At 35.2% G+C, this 26,033-nt stretch overlaps 1 protein-coding gene across 1 annotated transcript; it reads right to left on the bottom strand.

Annotated features, from left to right (window-relative positions):
* Positions 1 to 12,959: 12,959 nt before the first annotated feature.
* On the bottom strand, positions 12,960 to 25,632 carry LOC150108613 (iris-like). The gene is made up of 2 exons (XM_090390492.1): positions 24,721 to 25,632; positions 12,960 to 13,274 (listed from the first exon to the last, which is right to left on the bottom strand). The coding sequence occupies exons 1-2, from the start codon at positions 25,630 to 25,632 to the stop codon at positions 12,960 to 12,962; spliced, it is 1,227 nt and encodes a 408-aa protein (XP_090246618.1).
* Between the last annotated feature and the right edge of the window lie 401 nt (positions 25,633 to 26,033).

Here is a 26,033-nt window from a genome sequence, read left to right as displayed (position 1 = left end):
AAGATAGATAGCCTGCATTTGAATGGGCTTGGTGTGTGAAGACTGGAAAAAGTGTTGCTGAATGAAGTGAAAATGGATGTGCAGAACCAGGGAAACTAGAACTACCAAGGATGGGGGGGGGGTGGATATGCAGACATCAGTGAGACGGTTGAGTGTAAAAATGTATATAATGTACCTGAGCCAGCACTAAGGACAAAAAATGGGAATGGGACATTTAGAATAACACATCGAGATAGGGGTGGAACAAAGGGATCACTGCATTTCATGTATACTAATGCCAATAGTATTAGGAACAAGAAGGAAGAATTTTTGGCCTTGATTGGCTCTTCCTGGCCACAGGTTATTGGCATTACTAAAACATGGCTGACGAAAGATGATATAGTTAGTGGGATAGAATGTGGAGGTTATAGTATGTTTAGGAGGGACAGAGAGAATAAAATGGGGGGGAGGGGTGTTATTGATGATAGCTGATGAACTGCAACCAAGGAGAATTGAAGTTGTATTGCAGGATAGTGAAAGGAGCTCATTTGAGGCTATTTGGTGTGAGATTGAGACTGGCAGAATAAAGTATACAGTTGGGTGCTGCTATAGACCAGGTGATGGAATAGATGGTGGAGATAGTATGCATAAACAAATTGATGAAATGAGTGGAAGGAGGGTAATTATTATGGGGGATTTTAATATGGTAACATTGATTGGAAGGAGGAGAGGACACATGAGGAAGGAAATGGATTTCATTCAATTATTAAGGGATAACTATCTGAGACAGCATATAATTGAAAATACTAGGGGTGTGAGAGTGCTTGACCTGGTAATAGCATCTCACAATTTGACTAATGAATATGACCATGTTGCCACCTATTGGTGAGAGTGATCATAAGGTCTTGACCTGGGAGGTGGCTAAAGGTGTGGAATTTTTGATTAAGACAGGGTGTATGTTGAATTACCGTGCTGGCAAGTATGACAAGCTTAGGAGATTGCTTGGATCAGTGCCATGGCATGTACAACTGCAAGGGCTGGATGTCGATAGAGCATGGGAAGTGGTCAAGGAGCATTTACAGGAGGTTATGGCTGATTGTATACCTAGGGTCCAAATAGTAAAACAAGTAGGGGTTAAATGGATGAATAACACCATTAAGCTTGAGCTGCAAAAAAAGAAACAACTGTAGAGGGAATTTAAAGAAAGGGGTGACCTGCAGGCACATGAATGGTATAAAGTGCAGGCCAGAAGGGTAACGAGTGTAGTAAAAACAGCAAAAGCCGATTATGAAAGGAAACTAGCTATGCAAGCAAAAGAGAATCCCAAACAGTTCTTTCAATATGCTGCAAGCAAGAAAAAAACTGTACATGGCAAAATGATTTTCAGGAATGACGATGGTAAGGAGGTCACTGAACCAGTCGATATAGTGGAGTTACTGAGCACGCACTTTGCAAAAGTATATCATCCAGGTGGAGATATTGAAAAAATGAAGGAGCCATTAGTTTATACGGGAATTGTGATGAATGAAGTGGAGGTGAATAGTCTATTACAGAACCTTAATGTGAATACATCTGTGGGATTGGATGGTATACTGGCACGGGTCTTGCATGTAGCGGCTGAGGAATTATCAGTGCCCTTGACCATGTTGTTTAATCTGAGTCTCGGGTCTGGTTTAGTCCCGAAGGCATGGAAAGAGGAGAAAATAGTTTCACTGCATAAAGGAGGATCCAAGACTATGGTTGCCAATTACCGACCGATCAGCATATCAGGAGTTGTTGTCAAGGTCTTGGAGAAAGTAGTCAAGAGAAAAATACAGGAATGGATTGATGAAAATGAGATACTGTACAGGGGACAGCATGGCTTTGTAAAGGGTAGATCATGTCTGAGTAACTTGCTCAAGTTTTATAACAAGGGGACGGCTGAAATGGATAAGGGAAATGGTTTTACAGTGATACTGCTGGACCTGGCAAAGGTATTTGACAGGATACCACATGGAATTCTAATCCGTAAACTACAACATATGGGAATGGATATAGGGTTGGTGAGATGGATAGGTGGGTGGTTGATGGAGAGATATCAAAGAGTGGTTTATTCAGGAGTGGAGTCCAAAAGACGGCCTGTGACTAGTGGGGTGCCGCAGGGTTCTGTTCTTGGACCACTGCTGTTTAATCTGTTCATTAACGATATAGGGAAGGATCTAAGTGGAACGGTTCATTTGTTCACTGATGATGCAAAGTTGGGGAGGGCGATAGTGAATGCAGAAGAAGTCAAAGTCTTGCAGGATGACTTAGATAGATTGGAGTTCTGGGCTAAGGAGAATGGATGTCAATTTAATGTGACAAAATGCAAGGTTATGCATTTTGGGGTGAAAAGATTAGCAGCAGTATACCACATGGATGGAACTGTACTCCAAGAGATTGATGAGGCCAGGGACTTGGGAGTGTTTTTGGATAGGCAGATGAAGTTTAGGGGGCACATTACGAAAGTAGCTAAATCAGCTCATCAACTCACTTGGTTGTTGAAAAATACCTTAACGAGCAGAGAACAGCAAGTTATTGTACCTCTGTACCGAGCCTTGATAAGACCTCATCTTGACTGCTGTGACCAGATTTGGTCACCTCGGTTCCTTCTTGATGGGGAGGAGGTGGAGAGGATCCAGAGCGAGTGACTAAGATGATAGCAGGTCTATGGAATGAACCATATGAGAACAGGTTGAAGATTTGTGGGTTGCAGAAACTGGTTGATAGGCAGAAAAGGGGAGATATGATTGAGACATTCAAATTGCTAAAAGGATTCTATAAGATTAATTCAGAGGATATTTTTGAGATCAGGACTGGTGGTGAGAGAACTAGGGGACACCTATGGAAGCTGGGCAAGAGTGTGGTTAGCAGTGGTGTTAGAGCTGGGTTCTTTACTTTTAGAGTGGTAAATGAGTGGAATATGCTGCCAGAGTCTGTTGTGGGTGCTATGACAGTGAACGAGTTCAAGGCAAGGTATGATAGATACTGTGAGAATGTAGTATAGTTGTGTGGACATGATGTTTAGGGCCTCCCTCGATGAGTCTAAGGACTCCCTGGAGTAGCCCGAAAATAATAATAATAATAAATTTTTTATTTCTTATTATTACAGTTGGTGGTGAAATAAATGAACTTCATCCTTTAATTCTTCATCTTAAATTTAATATTTAATTTAATATATATAATAGTAGGTAATATCTTTGTGGAAACACTTTGCAGGGACAAATAAGTCTACAAAGGAATTAATTTATCAATTCCTTCATAGACTGTTTAAATAAGATACTATCTCCTGGTTGAAAATAAAAGTTGTTTATTACATTTACTGGAGTTTGCCATGATCAAATACCTCCATAGTGATTGAGATGATGTTTTAAAATGAAATACAAAATATCTAAATTATGCAAAGAAAATGAGACAATTATTTTGAATGCATTTAGAGCAAGGCTATCGGCAAGGAAGGCAACGGGAAACCACCTTGCTCATAATCATCTCTCCCGCGGCTGTATGGCAGATGGGAACCAGAAGAAGAGCAAGGCTATAAAATCATAATGTAGTTCAAGATCTCAGCCTTAATGGAATGGTTCCATGAATCAAATTCAAGTTGGAATGATATAGAAGGATTTCTGAATTTTCTTTGACTAGCCATTTACTGACTGCCTCTATGAATCCACACTATTTGCTCCTGAGACACTTCTTCAGACTTCACACAGTTAAATGTACAGTGCACTAAAATGGTGTTTTCCCAAAGTTATCCAAAGAATCAGATAATGTACAACTAGTGCCACATTTTAAAATAAGATACACATACATATCAGGCATCTTTGAGTAGCCAGGATACAAAAGTTCTGTTGGCCAAGTGGATACGCCAGCTTAACAGACTATAGATTCAAAATCCCACTGCACCATGAATGTTTGTAAAGTGACATTTTTCCCCTTGCTTTGAAACTGCTACTACTTGCTTTTGAAGCCTGAATTGGTGGATTCCTGGGTTATTTAACTTTTGACCTATTCACAGTACTAATGTTGGATGCAGTTGTTTCATAGGTGAGATTTACATTAAAAAAGTATTAAAATTATTCAGAGCTTTTCTAAGTCAAGAAATACATGCTCCAATGTCTGCCTCTGAATATCAGATAGCATGTAAATATGTTTTTTTATTTTGTTCAGAGAGGCTATTCAAAAAGAAGATGAACACAAAGCACAATTCATGATATCAAAAACCTCAGAAATATAAACTGGCTGAATATGGTGTTGAAACTAGCCTTAGGAACCTATAGTAAATACTAAGTTAATTCATAGACACTATTGGATATTGAGAAAACTTCTAAACCTAAATCAGAATGATTGGCTAACCATTCTAAATGTTTAGGAATTATGATCTTGAACAGCATTATTTAAAAAAAAATTTTTTTTGCTTCTTTTCTGAAATGGATTTTAATAAGTTTTGATATCACAGTGTCAGTCATGAGGCACTAGCCTTGGAACTATTAACTAGTTTTTGTGTAGGTTATTATTTTCAAACCTGTCTTTTTACATAAAGGGAGATGGAAAATGAGTTATTAATTTAGAAATATTATGCCATTAATTAGTAATTTGTTATTTGTTTTTACTATGTGTTATTGCCAAAGCTAAGTTGTTTTATGCATGTGCTCTTGGTTTATATAAACAACTAGCAATCATACTACACATAGGCATATTTCAGTGACTTTAATTGTTTATTTCATTTTAATTATTTCCAGCCCTAAATATTGACTTTATAACAGTAATTAACACATCCATTTGAATGAAATGTTTGATTTTATATATATATATATAAAAACCTTGTCAAAGATTGGTGTTTACATAGGTGAGTATATTATATTACTATAATATTAGCAAAACATTTTACTATTTTTCATCTCTCTTAGATTAACTTTCCTTACACCATTGTTAATATCCACCTTGGATATTAATAATGAAAGGTCTTTTCAATATCTTCATTTTTATTTTGATTCTCATTGTATTCTTGATGATGGACCTGCAAAATACAAGCTGTGACAATTAAATTCCTGGAATGGTCCCAAAGTATTGCACATTTGTTTCGATAATGAAATACTTTGAGTTGGCATAAGGAAAAGAATTATAAAAATGGAGGAAAACTTGTGTAAAAACTTTATTAATGTAGAATTTTTGCCTAAGTATCATAGGGCATCACTAGTACCAGATCACAGAATGGCAATTAAACAATAACAGACAATTCTAAAAAGTACTGCGTGAAAAGTTAATGTAAAATAACTAAAATAAATAACGTAAAATCTGTTGATCTTTCCTATCTCCCACAAAGAGGATAGATGTAGACCATTGGATCTATTTAAATTAGCACAGTGAAGTAAAGTTTCGCATATTTCTTTATAAAGACATTCTATGAGGAAATAACTTTTATAAAGGACTCATCTTATTCTGATGAACTCTATGTTTAGTGTTGATAGCATGCTCCACAAGTCCAGACTATTAAGGCTCATGGTATTTAATAAGATTTTGTGTTTTTCTAGATGATTTTTTTATAAATTAGGAGATTATTGACTTTTTACATTAGCTACTCAGGTGCTTTTTAAAGTTTTTTGTTATTGTTTAATTGGCATTCTGTGATCTTGTATTGCTAATGCTTATGATTCTTGGGCAACAATTCTACATTAATAAAGCTTTTTTTATGGAGTTTTCCTCCCTTTTTATAATTCTTTTATTTTATATTATTTTATATGTGCAATTATAATAATAATTGCACATATGGTGAGTCAGGCAGAACTATGTTGCTGTGCATGTTCAGACATGTCTGTCTATTGCTTTGAACTGTATCCAAATGATAATACAATTTTCGGTTTGTTACTTTTTGGGGGGGGGGGAATAACTGAACAGAATCTAAAACAGCATATTAACATCAAGTTTTGGGCTATGATAGGCAGAAGCTCAAGTGAAACTCTAGATATGTTATGAGTGGTTTATGTTGATGATGCCTTGAAAAAGTAGTGTATTTAAGGGGCATAACAGGTTTAAGGAAGTATAGGGAAGTGAGAGACCACAAAAGAAACTGACCTATCACAAACTCATTAAACATGAGAAAATGTGGAAAATGGTAGTTAGTTCAATGTGACAAACAATTAAGTGTATGGTTAATGGCAGAAGAATTAAATTTAGACAGCGAAACAGTGAGGAAGATTTTGATGGATGATTTAGGAATGAGAAAAGTTTCTGTGAAGAGGGTTGGGTTCTGCAAATTTTGAGTGAAGATCGAAAGCAGCTTCGATGCTTGTCATGATCTTTCTTCAGTTGGCTATTTTTGATTGTTATTACTGGTAATGAAACTTGGTGCTTTCAGTACAACTCTGAAACAAAACTCAACACATACAGTGGAAAATATCTTCACCAAGACCAAAAATGTCACAAATATCACAATTACAAATCAAAACAATGTTATTTTTTTTAAAAAAAAATATTTTATTTTATTTTTATCATAAGAACATAATTCACTTCACATTCATGAAATAAAGACAAGCGATGAACCAACATTGTTATTAAAAGTGCTGACAAATTTATGTGAAACAGTTTGTAAGAAGAGACCTGACCTGTGGCCAAACAGTTGGATTATCCATCATGAAATGCATGTGACATCAACAATAGCTGTATCTAAGTTTCTGACTTAAAAAAAAAAAAAAATGTACCATCTTCTGTATTTGCTAGGCTTAGCCCCTTGCAACTTTTTGCTGTTCACATAACTGAAAAAGTTCTTGAAAGGACACAGATTTTCTGACATTTCTTACATCTGGTGACTAATAAAAGATGTTCCAGAAGACAAGTCCCAGAAATGTTTTGAACAATAGCATAGTCTAAATGCATTGTTGTACAAGAAGATTACTTGGAAGGTGACAGTAGCCACTAGTCTACAGGTAAATAAATATAATTTTTGTGTGTATTAGGCACAACTTTTAGTGAACACGGTAGATTAAATATGGAGATGGATAAAATAATAAACACTTCTATGGTGAAGAGCCAGTTGAATAAATGTATGTGGAATAAGAAAAATTAACTAAAAACACCAAACTAATAGTATTATATGCAAGACTGTACTCAGTTGTATATAGATCTGAGAGTTGGTTAGAAATGAAGCAACTTTTAAAAGACTGGTCATCACTGATATGGGAATTTGGAGGTGATGTGATCGTATCAGTGGGAATTATATTAAAAATGAAAGTATCAGAAAATAAATTGACATTGTTAATATCCTCTTGGAAGTTGTAAGCAGAGTTAATCAGAGAGAGGGAAATAAAAGATTAGTAAAACAAGTATTTGAACTAATAATGGCAAGAAAAAAAACCAGGAGATCAAGGTGTAGGTGAATTAATGTAATTTGGAGTTCTTTAGAAGATAATTTATTTGATCAGTTTTCTGTTCTGACATACAATTTTGGATGAAAATTGGTGATCAGAAACTTGTAACGAAATTCCATGTTCTATTATTATTAAGAGAGACCTCCAGGGAGTCAGGGACTCATCGAGGGAGGCTACATATTACATGCACCAGCTATCATACTTATTCTTGAATTCATTCACACTGCTTGCACTCACAACATCCAATGGCAATCCATTCCAATCATGCACCACCCTATGAGAGAAATCTAGCCCCCCCCCCCTTTCTTAGCAGCATTCATTCTCAGCTTCCAAGGATGCCCTCTTGTCCTTTCCTCACCCTCCATAAATTGAAAATGCAAGAGTCTATCATGCTGTATTCTGTCAAAAGCCAGCAAAATCCAATAGTATCATAGTGTATCCATTTCCCTTGTCTGGTTCAATGGTAACATTGCTACAGAATGTGAGCAAGTTGCTAAAACATGACCTTCCATTAGTAAACCCATGTTGCTTATTGCAAAGTAAAAATTCACTGTCAACCCATTTCTGAATGGGAGCCCTAATCAATTTTTCCAAAATCTTCACCACTGCTCTTAAGATACTAATTGGTTGATAGTTAGATACATCAGTCTTTGCATCACCCTTGTGCAATGGAATTATCATATATTCTTTCCATTCCTGCAGAATCTTTCCTGTTCTGATACTCATATTAAATAGCCTGGTCAAAGAAATAACCTGAACACTCTTTTAGCACATACATGCTGATATCCTCATCAGTCCCTATTGCTGAATTCTTATTCAGTTTGTGCATCATCTCTAATACCTTGTCCTACACCTGAGTTTCTTCATCCAGTGAAGAGGTAGCAGTGAGCTGAATGTTGCATACACCAGGTTGATAGCTTTTAACAAAATGGATACTCATTTACTAATGAGTATCCATTTTGTTTTGAACAACCTCTTCTACATCTGTTGCCCTCACAACATCTGCATTTAGTTATTCTTTCATATTCTTTCTTTATTTTACTTGCAGCATATTGATAGAACTCTTGTGGGTTGTCTTTAGCACCTAGAGCCATTTTTTTTTTTTCTTACTCAGACTTTGCTTTCCATACAACAGTTGTGACTATTCTAGCCTGCTGCTTATAATTTTCATAATGAACATCATCCTCACGCACATGGTATTCCTTCCACATCCAAATCTCTTGCTTAATAAGATTACACATCCATTTGACTCCTACCCTGTTAATTCTCTGAACTCTCAGGACACATTCTGATATCTCAATATTTAAGTATTGTTGATTCCCATGCATTGTCAACGTTCTTCCCATCCAGCAACCGATCCCATTCCACTGAACTCAGTATACAACTCAGTTGATCATAATTTCCTGCTTTGTAGTTCAGCTTTGTAACCTTTTCTGAATGGAACATTCATAAACTTAGTCACTGCCAAAGTGAGTACTGCATAATCACTGTCATCAACCGGAAGCAGAATAGTTACATCTTTAACTGAAATGCCCTCTGACACTATAATTAAATCTAACACTCTTTGATCTTTAGTTCCTTCTGTCACATGCTACTTGAGGAAGTTGTCCCACAACAGCTCAATAAATTCATTTTCATTCTTCATGAGATTCTACTGATACCCTATCAGTATTTGGATAATTAAAGTCTCCCATTGTTACTCTTTTTGCACTCATCTTTTCCATTTGGTAATGCATTTCTTCATTACTAGCATCTGATCCACCAGGTCTGTAACAACACCCCTCTATATAAGTGATCTTGTCAGATTCTGCCGTGAACCAGATGGCTTCAAACTCACTGCACACATGAAATACTGTTAGTAGTAGTACTACAATCATAGGTCTCAAATCTAACTGGATTCAAGTCATCCGATATCATTAGTAGTGCGTCCCTCCTCTCCTATCCTTCCTAGAAATACTGTACCCTTGACACTCGATACTATGTCTGATTCTGATATCTCACTAATGCTTATAATCTGAGGTCCCAACATATTGACCAAAGAAACAAACTCTACCCCTTTGTTTCTGATACTCCTACTATTCATGTGCAGACATAATAATCTACCTGCATGTTCTTTTGTATGCTCTTGTCTGCAGTCTGCATGACAGTTGGACAACTTGCAGATCTCTATTCTTCTCTGGTTCCTTATACATGTAGACATCTTTGCACATGTTTGATAGGTCCTAACTGGATGAACACAAAGTCGAAATCGTTCTCTCCTCATCAACATTTCCATGATAAAGTCCATTCCCTTCATTAACACAGTTATATAACATTGTTCTTACGCACTCATATTCCCATCATTCCTTCCTTTATAGTTTAGTTTCCCTGACTCTGTGTTAGGTCTCATATCAGTTATTAGTTTTTCCAAACGCATCCAGGTGTAGGCCATCCTGCTTATACAAATTATATCTAGTATGTTTCTTGAGAATATACATCAGAAAGGGATTGTTTATCCCACCATTATGGCAAATTTTGCAAAATTAATATTTAATATTTATTTAATATTTGTCAAAACATATATTTGCACAAACTACATTGAAAGAAATTTTAAAAAATCCTTATCACAGAAATTAAAATCTTTCATAAAATGAAGCATTTTAATAAACATGTTATGATCATTGTTAATGTGTAATTGCACATTAGCCAACTTACACTTTTTATACATTCTTCATCACAAACATCAATAAATTAAATAGCATTATGATTTTTTTTTTAATATTGATACCTTACATAAGAAGTTGAACTTTTAAAAGTGCATCAGTGTCATGTGTTGGATGTAGCTGAGGATTGAGAAAAAAGGTAAAACAAATTATTTGAGACAAGTTTATCAGTAATTCTACATGCCTTTGTGCACATGGGATCAATGAATGGAAAACTACCAAACAGAATAGTTAAATATAAACTTCTAAAGGGGAAAAAAGGTATAAGAAAGCCAAGGAAAATCACGAAAATCTTTTAGAAACCCAAACAGAATCACAGCCTAAATCTTGAAAGAGGAAGAATTCTCAAAGCCTTTTTATACTTTCCTACTTCATTGTTTTATGAAGTTTGGAAGCATAATATCCAGTTTAGACCTAGGACTCATGTGATATTTGTAAAACAGTATTTTTTCTTTTATTCACATATAAAAGAAGAAAATTCATTATTAAAGCACAAGCAGAAACAAGTACTTCAGTATCAAGCATGTTGAGATAAAGTAATTAATCAGTATGCAAAACTGAATCTTGTAATCATGTTTTCAAAACACAAAAATTAATATTGTTTATATTTGTCCTATATGTCAATTTCAGTTGCCAAGATGGGCTATACTCTTCACTCTGCCACAGAAAACTCTAAATAGCATAATTTATGTTTCATTTTTGGTGCAAGGGTTCTTAGCTTATCTAATTCTTAATCCATTCCCATTATTAGTATACCATATGTACTTTATACTTCCTCTCTCCCATTCTTGCCTTTAAAAAATTCTTTATGATTAGCAATCCCATTTATATAATCTACTTAGTTGAATGAGAAGAATTTGTCACAGAACAGCAAGGGTTGTAGGATTATTGAATATCTTAATTACAAATGCTGTCTTTTAACTGGATTCGAGACTGCTTTTGGACATAGCTCGACAGAGCTTATTCATAATTAACGTACAATTGTTAGTTCATTTCTAATGTTCATTATAATTCTAGTGCTAAAAAATAAATAAATATTCAAAAAAGTAAATAAAAAAAATAAGATAAGAAAATCCTCAGCCCACCCCAGTACTAATGTATTATTGGTCTACATTACCTAATAAGAGTAAGAGGTTGATTTCCTGCATTCCTTACAGGCTAGGTGAAGGTCTCTCTTCTCAGTTATCTTGCTCTGATCATTAAGCATCCCCTCCATGTAAATTAATCATGTGATACTACCACATTGTTCTGTATGCCCTTTAAATTAGGAATTTGATGATGCATTGGCGATAATATATATATACACAAATATATCTGCATTGCTTTTCTAGATTTTAATCATATGGTTTTATTTGTATATTGTTAGCAATATGTGGGAGAAAAAGTCTATCCAATCCAGTCAACTCTCATTGTAACAAACTTGTAGGGAATAAAGGAATAGTTTAATTTAACAAATTTCTAGTGTTACAGCCTTAATGCTACATGGCTTTGGGAGGCTTTTCAGTTTGTTGTTTTTTTGTGAAAGCTCATGATATAATTGAGAAAACAAAACATGACACAGAGCAACAAGAAAGATCAAGAAATGATTCTCTCCAATTCTTTTTCTTTTATTTGGCTTATTTGTAATTTTAATTTATTTCATCATTTTCTATTTTATCCACTCTTACATGTTCTCCTTCAATTGCTTTAAGCAATTTCATTTTAGCTAATAAATTATAATTATGTTGTTAATAAACTCAGAACTGTTATATTGTTGGTATTGCCATGACCCTAGTTTTTTCTTGTTTTGCCATTTTGTTCATCTTAGAGTGTCACAGATTATTTGAAAATAGATGCTTCATTGTCTTCTTATATGTATATTATCTACATAATCCTAATTTATTATCTATCAGTATTAAATGTTACATCACTTCCTAAATATTGAAAATGTGTTTATTTTTCTAGGTTTTAGTTTCAATCATTGTTTAAGTTCATATGAAATATTTACTCCAGAAATCTGCTGTTTTAGTTTTGTTTAAAGATATGTTATATATAGGACATTATTATTATAAATAATAAACTTATTGAAGATTTTGAATGATTAATTTTGAACGAATACTTGATCTGCAAAAGTACCTCATATATTACTTTTTTTCCCTTTTTTTTCAGTTTGTTCATTGATTATTCCTGGATTTACTAAATTTCTGCTTATGCCATTTCTCCAAGTATTTTCATGCTGCTCCACCGAACTGGCTGCCTTTTTTATCCCCACTTTACTCTACATGCTTAGAGTTGAGTAAATAAATGTATTAGCAGCTGTTGCATGGCCCTCAATGTCCTTACATGACTGAGCTTAAAACTTAGCGAACCAACTTCCCATCTGTGTCTCTTCTTTAGACCTATCTTCCACATATTCTTTTCCCCAAGGACTATCACCTCCAGCTTTTCAAGAAACACATCTACACATTCCTTTTTCTAGACCACTTACCTGTATGTAGCTCTTTTGTTTTATAAGCTTTCTAACCTCTCATACTGGGTTGATTAAAAAAAATAAAACAAAATAAAAATCCAAATTACAGTTAATTATTCCTTTATAGTTATAGTTATGTTCCTGTAATCACAAATGGACAATATCAGAAACATAATTGAGCAAAACTGAATATAACTTATTTATATTTTGTTTGTGTAAGTGATAGTATACTTAATATCCCATGCTCTTAATTATTTAAAGGTTGAATAATGCTTGCATGAAAAATTTTCTTAGTGCAAAATATATAGTGATTCAAAAATTCTTTATCACTGGCTTTATTTGTTTTCTCTAACAAGAATTTACATAGCAGTGCACATTTAGTGTAATCACAGCAGTGTACTTTTCAAAAAACATACATATACAAATATAAGCAGGCATTTATGAGCACTATATTACTTGTCGGGGAACAATTTTTCCCATGGCTATTGTAAGTCCAGTGGGATTATCAATGATGAAAAACAAACTTGGTTTATCTACTGTGAGATGAATTGTTTCACCGCTATTTGATGGAGTCAAATTGACATTATTAGCAGTTTGAATGTTGATGCTTACTTTGTGAATGATATCTGTAACATGCAGCCATCGGTAATCACTAATCCCATAAAGTTCAGCTGTTCCAGGTGTAAAAAGATTGGCTAAACCACCTCGAATCAAGGCATTAGTAAGATTTTTTGGGCTGTCTTCTAAAGATATATTTGGCATCTGTAATTTTTTAAATATTGTTAGTTAAAAACCTTCAAATAAAAAAAAAAAGTTGCATCTTATGTTTATTATAATTAGGCAAATTAAAATAGTTTTTGATTTTGCTTTTTGTATTAATTCATTAAAATTTTCAATAAAATGGAAAAGTAATGGATTGGTTAGAATTAAGACCAAAGCAACTAAGGCTATTAGACCAGTGCATTATGTCTATTAAGTGTTCTTTGATTGCTTTGCTTGTTTTGCAGACGAGGGGGGGGGGAACTGAGTTTTTGAGTGGAGCAAACTTTTCTCTATATGAGATTGATTAACTCATCGTTAGTAAAGAACTTATAAAAGTTCTTTGTATCTGAGACAGAATTGACTCCTTTTTACAACCAAAGAGAGAAAATGTTGGATAATGCAGTTGCAAGTTATAAGTGTTTACAACTGGTACTAAGTGAGCTGATCTCATGTCAAAGGTTTTCCTTTCTTCAGGGCATATTTATACTTTTCGTGAGCCACTAATGTGCTCCAAGGGCCCCCCTCCTCATTGTTTGGGATCCTTAAATTGGTTCTAATTTTTCAGGGTTCCCAGCTACAGCCTCGTGCACCTATGCATAAGTACAGCCCTGCCTTTCCTACTTGTGGCTATGTTTATACTTACAAAATGAATCTGTTTCAGAGCATATGCAATCACTAAAAAACACTTTAGCTTAAAATATCCATATCCAATATATCTTTGGCTTCATCATCAATTCTGAACAACCCTAATCCAAAGTTTACATACTAAATCTCCAGCTCATTGCACTAGTAATGTCATTCCCACTCTCATTTTTTAAAATAACTCGATGATGTTTTAATCAGATTTATATTTTTCATTAATCTCTAGGACTTGTCATCTTCCAAAGGCATTTCATTTCCATGCTTTTTAAATTGCGATACTTGGTTTGAAGAAAATGTGGAATTCATAATATCATTTCTTTGAGCTGTCACATTACCTGACATGAGAAATAGGTGCTTATTACAATGTTATTTGCAGTAATGGATTTTGACCATATTGATCATCTAGTAATTTCAATATTTATCAGGCATCGTACCATTGAATTATCACATATTCAAAATTCTACAACTTATTTTCCATTATGACTGTGAAGAGAAGGAAGTATGATGGTTAAAGATCTGATAATTGTCGGGTAGGTCATGCCTACCATTTACATCTCCAAGTAATCTAAACAATAGTCGTGAAATTCCACTTGCATGCAATAAACATTATACTTGACAGGAAATTATATTATTGATTTAATCTTACACCTAGGTGTAAGCATAAGGGTAAAATACTTTCACAACTAGTCTACTTGTATACACAGAAGCTGTTGACTTCACATCAGCTATCTTAGTATCCCATAATACAAAATCAGTATGGAAAGTGTCACTGCTCAGACCAGTTTCAACCTTTGAGATCTCAGCAGTGGGAATCAGACCCAAGAAGATATGAAAGTTAAATCAATGCAGAAGTAATATTTTCCATATACAAGCTGAAGGGGGGGGGGAGGAGAGTATCATTATATTACTAACTACTCTGGACTCATATTCTCCCACCTTACTCATGTACATGAATGAATTTTAAGTAGAAAAACAAAGCAAGGATTGGGATATTGCTGTCTGCAGGATGGTATTTCACTTAACTGATGATCCCTTTCTCCATATGCTGTTTCACAGAGGATCAGTTTGCACATTGTCCCTCTTACACAGATATTTCCATGGGCATTGTATTAGCAGAAATAGCATCCATCCTGTCATCTCCATTTCTGTTAAACCTACAATAACGCAACAGTTGCCTATCATCCTTTTAAGTTGAATTGCTGATTCACTGAACCTTCTATAATCCATTCAGCTTTCATTTTATTTATTTACTTTTGTTCTTTATTACTACCTCAGGACTATATTTACCTTAAGACTTTATTATCCCAAGGACTATAACCTCCTGTATTTAAAAAGGAATATCAACAGATTGCTTTCTCTTTACCCCTCTGCTATGGCAATGATTTGCTATAAATCTTGTGACCTTTCTTGTGTGTCGGGGTATACGAGTATATGTATATTATTATTTTATTTAATCTTTAAATTGTTATAACATTGTCTGTACTTGATAGTTTGGTATTTTGACTGATAATTCATAAAAACAATGTTTCTCTGACATGTTTTACTGTCATGTGGTGGATAATAGCATCTAAAAAAAAAAAAACAACCACTAACACAGTTTATTCCTTTTATATCTACTCTTCCATAGGGTGAAGCTGTTTTAGCCCTATCTAACTTTTTGCAGACTGAGGGTACAGTTCAATCTCCACCGCTACTGATATGACTCAGTAATAACTGTCATTAATTATAAATGGCATCTGAAGAGACACTGGGATTTTCCATTTTGATTCCTAACACAATATACATTGATGTCCAAAAGCTAAGGACGAATTATATTTTTATCTGTATATATATATATGAAAAAAATGTTCATGACATTACACAACACAACAGCATAATGTGGACATAAATTTATTGATAGCATACTAATAAATTATATTTCACAAAAAATGTGTTAGAAATTTAGTACAAATTAAATTGCAATACGATTTTGGCCAAGTTACAAATTTCCTAAGGACATAGTTAAGGAGTTAATGTATAGTGCTCACAGGAAAGCTATGTGGAGAGACATCTCATCAGTGGGCTCCCACTGATGAGACCTCAATAAAGGTTGAAACCAGTCTGGGTAGTGGCCCCCCTTGCCTTTAATGCATAGCATCATGCATCTCCTCAAGGAGATGTGCTTTCCATTAAAGGTAAATACTAAGAACACCGATCAGAGCTTATTCCACCTTTACCATGAGTTGCCTAAGACTTGCACTACATGCGGAGTTGCCCAGACTTGCATTACTTGCAGGCACAAACTTGACTGACTTGTCTGTTTGCTTACTTGGGAAATGGATTAAAGCCAAGTTTATATTTATATACATATAAAATAGCTTAGTATCGTTATCTTTACCTTGGGTATATTATACTCAAGGTAAAAAAACTTTCTACATATATATATATATATACACACACACATACACTGCATATACACACTTTTGCCATAAATATGGTTACAACTTCCGAACACCCCCTTTCTACTCACAGAATTGTGCGAGCTCGGTTCCTTTAATGATACTGTGCATAGCCAATGCTTGCATATTTATTAGTTAGTAGAGAGAGAGAGTTATCTAGCTGTACAGTTAACATGCAATGGAGAGATTAATGAGAACCGTGTACTTGTAATAGCACTTCAAAAGGTTAGACTGCAGCCACCTATTATTTTAACATGCTAAAACCACTTGGGATCAGTAGAATGTGTCAGAATATTAACTGTTATAAAGATACAGAAGAAGGATCTAACTACCAAAAAACACATCAACCACGCTGCATTAGCATACAACAGCTTGTAAGGATTGTGAGGGTACTTAATCGTAATCCTGTGAGAACGCAGAAAGTGATGTCACAACAGATGAACATTTAGCAGATAACGATGTCATGTGTACTAGGTCAGTCTGCATAAGAGTGACGATGAGCAAGTCTATCATCGTTCTTATGCAGCAGAGGGTGATGAAATCAAAGGCACTTTTCTGGTGGTATGTGAAACAACAGATATAGGGATATTCTCTTCACAGATGAGATTTTCACTATTGAAGAATTTTGGGCAGATTCATTTTTCAGTTGATGCACGGAACTCAGCAATCAACATGTTGGCTGACGAATAGTGGTTTTTTAACCGCCAAAACGATTGGGTATATGCCTGGATCGTCGCACACCACGTGGCATAGCACCCAGGATTCAGAGAGGTCATCACCCTGTGTTAGCGATGGTTTGGTAGAAGATGACATAAGAGGTATCCAAGTTGTATTTTTGCTAGAAAGGGGTCAAAACTTCTGCCAAAGTGTATCAGGGCTTGATCAGTGACAATGTTCAGATATGCCTTGGAGGAGATACCCAATATTCCAGCAATATCAGCGAACCTAAGGAGAAGGGTGACCGGCAGGCACATGAACGGTATAAAGCGCAGGCCAGAAGGGTGACGAGTGTGGTAAGAAAAGCAAAAAAGGATTACGAAAGAACATTGGCCATGCAGGCTAAAGAGAATCCTAAACAGTTTTTTAGATATGTAGCAAGTAAAAGGAAAAATGTACATGGCAGATTGATTTTAAAGAATGCCGATGGTAGGGAGGTAACTGAATCAGTTGAGTTACTGAGTGAGCACTTTGCAAAAGTATATCATCCAGGTGGTGACATTGCAGAAACGAATAAACCAGTAGATTATACGGGAATTGTGGTTAATGAAGTGGAGGTGAGTAGTCTATTGCATAACCTCAATGTCAATACATCTGTGGGATTGGATGGCATACCAGCTCGTGTTGTACGAGAAGCAGCTAAAGAATTGTCAGTACCCTTGACCATTTTGTTTAATTTGAGTCTCGGGTCTAGGTTAGTCCCGAGCGGGTGGAAAGAGGGGAAAATAGTTCCACTGCATAAAGGTGGTTCCAAGACTGCTGTTGTAAATTACCGACCGATTAGCATATCAGGAATCATTGTCAAGGTCTTAGAGAAAATAGTCAAGAGGAAAATACAAGATTGGATAGAAGAAAATGGGATACTGTATCGGGGACAGCATGGTTTTGTGAAGGGTAGGTCATGCCTCAGTAACTTGCTCACGTATTATAACACAGTGACGGCTGAACTGGATAAGGGTAATGGGTTTACGGTGATTCTACTGGCCCTTGCCAAGGCCTTTGACAGGATTCCACATGGAATTCTAATCAGTAAATTGCAGCATATGGGAATGGACATAGGGTTGGTGAGATGGATAGGAGGGTGGTTGACGGAGAGATATCAGAGAGTGGTTTACTCGGGAGTAGAGTCCACAAGACGGCCTGTGACTAGTGGTGTGCCACAAGGATCTGTTCTTGGACCACTGCTGTTTAATTTGTTCATAAATGATATAGGAAATGATCTGAGAGGAACAGTTCATTTGTTTGCAGATGATGCGAAGTTGGGTAGGGCAATAGTGAATGCAGATGACGTCAAAATTTTGCAGGATGATTTGGATAGATTGGAGGTCTGGGCTAAGGAGAATGGATGTCAGTTTAATGTGGCAAAATGTAAGGTTATGCATTTTGGAGTGAAAAGATTGGTGGCAGTTTACTGCATTGGTGGAACCCTGCTCCAGGAAATTGATGAGGCACGAGATTTAGGAGTGTTGGTAGATAAGGAATTGAAATTTAGGGGACACATTGCAAAAGTGACCAAAACAGCTCATCAAATCACTTGGTTGCTGAAGAATACGTTGACAAGCAGGTTATTGTTCCTCTGTATCGAGCCTTGATAAGACCCCATCTAGACTACTGTGCTCAGATTTGGTCACCTAGGTTTCTTCTTGATGGGGAGGAGGTGGAGAGGATCCAGAGGCGAGTGACCAAGATGATAGCAGGTCTGTGGAATGAACCGTATGAGAACAGGTTGAGGATTTGTGGGTTGCAAAAATTGGTTGATAGGCGGAGGAGGGGAGATATGATTGAGACATTCAAATTACTGAAGGGTTTCTATAAAATTAATTCAGAAGATATTTTTGAGAACAGGGCTGGTTGTGGGTGGACTAGGGGACATCCATGGAAACTGGGCAAAAGTGTGGTTAGTAAAGGTGTTAGAGCTGGGTTCTTTACTTTTAGAGTAGTGAATGAGTGGAATGCGCTCCCTGAGTCTGTAGTGGATGCTGTGACAGTGAATGAGTTTAAGGTGAGGTATGATAGATACTGTATGAATGTCAAATAGTTGTGATGAATATGATTTGGGGCCTCCCTCGATGAGTCTAATGACTCCCTGGAGTTGCCCGTAATAATAGTAATAATAATAATAATAACCTATTCTGTACCTACAGAACATGCCAGACACCATGACATAACTTCCAGAACCTTGAATTGTGTTTTCGAGGCAAGCTGGGTTCTTGTTTCATGGGGCTTGCGCCAAACTTTCTGCCTCTCTTTGGTACAGAACAAGGCATACCATGACTCATCGGACCACATGAGTTTTTCCGATCTTTCGTGTTCATTCACGTTGTTTCTGACACCACCTGTAGACAAAATATATGGTTCTTTGCAGAAATCAGTGGATTCCGTATAGGTATGTGAATGCCAATTCCGATCCTCTTCAATTCCCTGTGTATAGTTCAGTGTGATATGTGTCGGGAACAGCCTTCATTAAATGCTTCGGTCAATTGCTGCACACAAGAATTTTTGTTTGTCCATATATAAGCTGTCTCAGACGGTGGCGATCTCGTTTCTGACGGATTCAGGACCACAGTTATGCCACTTTGACAAGCAATAATGATTATTTTCCCACTGATTAAAACTGGGATATCCCATCTTTTGAGAAAGCAGTCATCTCCGCTGTTTTCAAAATCGTGGCTCCAACTAGATGGACATTCCACAAAAAGCCGTTTATCGAACTCCGAAAGATCCTTTGTTTTCCCCATTGTGATCAACATCATTGATGGTTACTGATCAGCAGGTATTCTTAAATAGTCACCTAGAACACGTGGTTATGCACATGGCCAAGTATTTTGCATATATGATGCGTAAGTGACGATTATGGACATCTGCATAAAAGTTTTCAATTCAGTGGCCGGCATGTGTAAATCATGGGACAGTTTTTCAATCCGATAATTATCCTTTACGTGTTACAAGAGATAAATACACTCATGTTCATAGAAACCGCATCACCTGCTATAACAATGTTTATTTAGTAATTAAATTTAAATGCCTATTTGAAAAGGGATAAAATAATTGTTAGAAATAATGAAGAAGAAAATATAACATTTTTCTTTCTTTTTTTTTTTTTTACTTAGATTTGGCTCTTTTTAATACAAGATGCAACATAATTAAGAAATGACAAAAAATTTTACAAATTTTCAAATATTTCAAAATGGAGTAGACAGTGATATTTTCACTGGAGAAACAAATGACAATATCAAAATTTAGCTTAAGTACATAGTTTTACTAACATTCAAAGCTGAAAATGTACTTTTTGGTGTTTAGTACTTTGTGGGTCCTCCTCTTGCCTTTATTACAACTTGGCATTGACAAAATCAATTTTCTGATGGATGCAATTGTCAATTCATGATTCCATACCCTTATAATGCTTCTTGGAGATCCCGAAATGCTTTCGGCTTCTTGTGTATTTTAGTCTCTATTTGGTACACAAATTCTCAATGGAATTGAGATCTAGGCTGTTTCCTGGCTATAAGAGTCGCTGCATCAAGTATTCATTGAGCCACTTATTAACCCGCAACAAAAACTAAAGCTTTTTTTAGTTCTAAACTCTAAATTCATATAGTACATTTTAGGGTTATAATATAATAATTATTTACACTTTTTGCCCTATGACAAGGGGAAGAGTCATTCTGAAAGATGCAATTCGTCGTTACAGTAAAGTGTTCTCCGATGGTAGGCAGCAATTCTAAAATTTTCTTTTACACTTGCGCATTCACTGAACAGTTCGTGAAATGCAAGTGACCAACACCATGATGCGATATTCAGCCCCAGATCATTTGACTGAGAGTGGCTGAGAATTTGACTCTTGACGCCAGACAGTCAAGGTTGAATTTCCCCTCCCCGACCGTCTTCGAATGTCTGCGCTCTGCAGGTTAAACTTTTTTTCGTCAGAAAAAAAAAAATTACTCTTTCCACTGATTAGGGATCCATTTGTCATGCTCATTGCACCAATTCAACCGAGCCAATCTCTCTCTCTCTCTCTCTGTTAATAAGGTTTTTTTTTAGAGCGCCTGGCTATCATTTCCTGTCGAATGAGTCTTCTTCTGACAGTTACGGAGCTTTCCACAACTCTCGTTTGTTCTTTCCAGTCCCGTTTCAGTTTCCAGGACGGCGGTGATTTTTGAGGCAGAGTCGCTTCAGGACTCGATCTTAGCATGGTGTAAGTGGCTTTCTTCCTTTCAGCAGATCCGGTTTCCTTCACTTTCGAGAGAGCAGCCGTACCACAGTAGATTGACTACAAGGCACTCTTTTAGTTATTTCGCAAGATGAAACAGCCTTCTCTATTCAAAGCTTGAATCACACCTTTTCTGCGAGGTGTTAATTAACTAATTAACTAACATGTAACTAGCCATAGCGATCTCGGCACAAAATGCGAAACAGCTCTTGTTGTCTATTTATAGCATAAAAATTCTAACGCAATAGCAACAACTATTACATGATAGATGATGTAATACAACGAAATATCTAATCATAAACCAATGAAAATAACCATTTAACTACTAAAAACTATATTTACGAGTATGTAAGGTGATTCGGTTTCTATGAACATGAGTGTATTCTTACAATCATAAAAATAAAATTAAAAGAAAAAATAGTGAATTTAAGTGAATCACAGCCTGCCTTTTGTGAACACGATATTTCAAAATTTGGCTGAATGCTTATTGCAGAAGTTTTTAAAGGATTTTTAAGATGTCCGCTCCAAATTTTGTTTCCTTTTCTCCCTTAATAAATAATTTGTGATATTCTGCTCTTCTGAAATGCAAACTCGCTGATGTACATGCATAGAAATACAAAATTGATTGAAGAGTTGCTTATCAAAAGATCGTTGCTTAACATAAGAACGTTAACAAAATTCATGAAACTCTCTGCACTTCGTTACTGAACTGTTACATATTATTAAAAAAAAACGAAATCCAAGATTGAGCGGGGGGATCCCCTCAATCTTGGATTTCGGTGTTTCAAAAATAGGTTCTGCTGTTGTATTCATCATGTAGAGCTTGTGGGCTATAGTTTGGATAGATTGATATTGACAGTTAGTGATATTCATAATATGATCTGATCATTATCATACGAAATGATCTTTCAGCTGAAATGAAATTAAAGTCATAAAATTTATTTTAAAAAAGGCGTCAATACACTTATCAAGGGTGTGGGAAGACGAGTTTTTTCGACGTCTGATTCTCAGTTAGGACCCACGATCTGGTTGTGGATTCCGTGTTTAGTACGAGCTAAAATACTAAATTGTGTTTTACACGTGGGTAAATGACCAGCCGAGCCATTACAATTTATAGGGAAAATAAAGTTAAATTTGGAGATGTTCAGATTTATACAGATTTTTTTTTTTTAAATGTAATTTTATTGAAACATGAAATCATACATATCGAGTAGAAATGTAATCCATCATAATACTGAAATCCTAACGTGATATTCTACCCTTCTTTCAACCAAGCATGAAATTATGCATACTCGTGAAACAAATAATTCTACTCGCATAACTCCTCTCCGCTGCTTTCGTTGTTGTCAGCTGAGCTCACATCATCGGGATGATTACTGTAAAGAGTTGTCCTCAGTACCTCCAAGCTTATATGTCCACGTTTCTTCCAGCTTTATTTTATTTTTATCCAACAATACTTACAAAATGCACTCAATCGGTTAGACAAACGAATTTGTCTGATTTGCTCTACTGCATTCATCCATTTCATATAATATTATTTCAGGGCAACTTTAAAAGGCAGATTGATGTAATTATTTAATAGTTGCAGGATGTGAGCCATTTAGGAAAGATCTTTTAATCCGTATTTCTGCTTAAGGATTTCACTGTATGCTCAAGAAAGTCCAAAAAGAGCACGTTCAGAGATTTGATTCAACAAACGACGACACCTTACTACACATTTTATCTATTCTATGATGAATAAAATGTGTAATAATAATAATAGCCATCTTATGATGGCTATTATAGGCCATCATAGGACTGCTTGTGTGAAAGTAGATTAGAAGAATAGTATGCAGCACTACCAGAAAAGTGTGTGTATCCTTGGGAGGGGGGGATCTTTTCTATTTTTATGCAGTTTTTGCTACATAACAACTTACTGCTGCACCTCCATCATGCTCTTTTATACAAGCAATTTGACAGATTATTTTAAAAGGCGTTTTAAAAAGAATTATACTTGATTATCTACACAACTTTCACTGATAATAAAGCTTTTGACAGATTTGATTACACAAATGTATATCACCAGTATCTACCTACACAGTCATGATAAGCTTAATTCTTAATGTTCATTTATGATATTAATATTATATTATATTATATTATATTATATTATATTATATATATATGTATATATATATATATATATATATATATATATATATATATATATATATATATATATATATATATATACAAAATTTGTGTGTCATTGTTCCTATCACTTGCTTGAATATTGTTTTGTGAAAGATATCTGAATCAACAGTGATTGATTCTTCTTTTTTTATTTACGTAATTATTACACCATGAAAGGCTGTGAGCTTACTGCATTATTATCGTTGGAAGAATAAGAATCGGATAATCGGAGATCCTCCTATACAGACCAAACATGGATATTTTTTAAAAGTGATCTACTTCCCAACGGTATTTCCAAACACGCTCGATATTAGGATTCAATTCCATTCCTATTCGATGGAGAGCGGATATACTAACCATTCTACCAACCAGGTCACTAATGAGCAACCGTTACTATTAAATCAAACTATCTACTTGCATAATTGCGATATAATACTGTCTTAATATATCTCTAAAACTTATTTTTATATTAGAATATAAAGTATTTTTATATTCAATTTATTTATATTGCATATCAAGTATTTCAGCAGTGACGTGATTTTTTAGTTATTTTTTTTAATAAAAGTCACAATTCTTACTTGTAATTTATGTTAATACAAGACTTGCTCTGCACTTCTGCACATTAATGAACCCAAGTTTGGATATTAAATCTTCATGGTTATTGTGGATTCAAAAGTATTTACTTGCTCTGCAAAATTCTGTTGTTCTAGCTTCAGTTTAAATATGAACTACAAGGTGAATAGCTGACATTTTTAAACAAATTGATTTCTAACCGTTTGGATTTCGATTGCTGTTACATCGAACGGCCGTTTATTTATTATTATTTTTTTATTATTTTTATTTATTTTATTTTTTTGAGAATTAATTCTGGCTTACCTTTACAATAGAGCAAATATCTCCATTAATATCCGATGGTAGCGTTTCTTAAAACAAATAATCTGCATTACTAAATTTTTAAAGCAACTATTTCTGATGCCGAAACCATTTCCATGGTTTTCTAATCTTTTGGGATGAAAATTATTTCACGGAACGCATTATTCCGACATTTTTTATTATATTATATTATATTATATTATATTATATTATATTATATTATATTATATTATATAGATTTATCTGACTATTAATGTACAAATTAACATTAACCAACCAGATATAGATTATGCTGAAAGTGGCAAGGGAAATTCAGTTTACAGATTTTTTTTAAGGAACTTTAAGAACAGAAATTGAAGAGAAAAAAAAGAAGAAAAAGTAAAGAAATTCTTACCTCTAGTATGATCTGCCGAGATCTCATTGTGTTCAAAATGTCATCAAAATGTTGGGCATTGAGCTTGTTTTCAATTAGTATAAGGTCACTGTTGTCTGTAGGGAGTAGAAGCACCAGAGATAGCTTTTCGCCTCGCAGAGGTACCTCAAGGGCTGAACAACTCAGATAATCATAACGACCATAACGAAAGTCTGGTTTTCTTCCATGTGTAGGATCAGGAACAGGTCGTTCATAAGGATAAATTGGAGGTCGGTCGTATTCCTGAAAACGATCGTTATAGCTTGCAAGTGGTCCACTGTAGTCTGTATGCATTCTTGAACGACTTGTAGATACAACAGGATCCACTTGCCCATCTAAGGCAAGAGCATTAAGTGGGAGTAGACTAACTGTTCTAGAAGGAATCTGTGGAAGGATATTTTTAATCTTACCTCTAGTGTTTCTATCAATGATTGCATTGATGTGTTGCCTACTCTCTTCTCTGTGCATCCCAAAGTCCAGAGCATTAATACTTGCATTGTAGAAATATTGTATAAAACTTTGGTACGAATATTGTGCGCCGACATCTCTCTGCATATACATGCTGTTGCACAATACTAGTTGATAGTTTGGACTAGTTTCTTGCCGGAAAATTCTATCGTTCATGTTATCGGAACAGATATCGGCTCCCAAGTTAGTTCTGAGATGCAATAACAGATTCCTGAAGGCAAGATGGACGTCGTTTGGTTGCAAACCCCAAAGATAGAGAGCCTGGTGAAGATTGTGAGCGGTTCTTCCATTAGCGCCTCCTAATAACATAGCTAGAGAAGTTGCTATGGTTACAGGACTAAAGGCCACGCCATCTGTTTCTGGCACTTTCAACGAACGGTAGAGATGAATACCAAAGTGATTGATTGCATATGATAGTTTCTTCATTAGGAAGGGAACAGGAATTTGCCCAGTTGAATGATGGATTATTATTACAATAATGATGAAGAATGTCAAAGGGACACCTTTTAAAGAATTCATTGTAGTTCATTCGTACTCCGTGTCCTTTTTTCTTAAAAAATTCTGTTGGATAAATAATACGTTAAACGTCTTATATGTCTAGTTATGGCAATGAAATCTATACTGCATAGGGTTCTAAAATTAAGTTAGAAAGAAAGAAAGAACTACATTTACTCAGATGAAAAGCTACAACAAATTACTTAATAGCAAATGAATTTATTACATTACAAACATTCAAAGTGTTCTTTTAAATTTGAAAGTATAAATGGGCTCTATTATATTCGTGATTTATGAATCTCCTTAGCTCATTCAGTTTCGATGAAGTTCTT

The sequence above is a fragment of the Typopeltis vanoorti genome, chromosome 3, assembly GCF_054136105.1.
Source record: "Typopeltis vanoorti isolate ZY-2024b chromosome 3, IOZ_Tvanoo_1.0, whole genome shotgun sequence".
NCBI classification, from domain to species: domain Eukaryota; kingdom Metazoa; phylum Arthropoda; class Arachnida; order Uropygi; family Thelyphonidae; genus Typopeltis; species Typopeltis vanoorti.
This window is presented reverse-complemented; position numbering and strand designations above follow the sequence as displayed.

Bases quoted from the DNA above. Each gene is read 5' to 3' on its own strand.
- LOC150108613 (XM_090390492.1), bottom strand. From the start codon at position 25,632: ATGAAGAAACTATCATATGCAATCAATCACTTTGGTATTCATCTCTAC. The intron at 13,275-24,720 runs GTAAGAATTTCT...AAAAAATTACAG, and splicing joins CTCGGCAGATCATACTAGAG to ATGCCAAATATATCTTTAGA.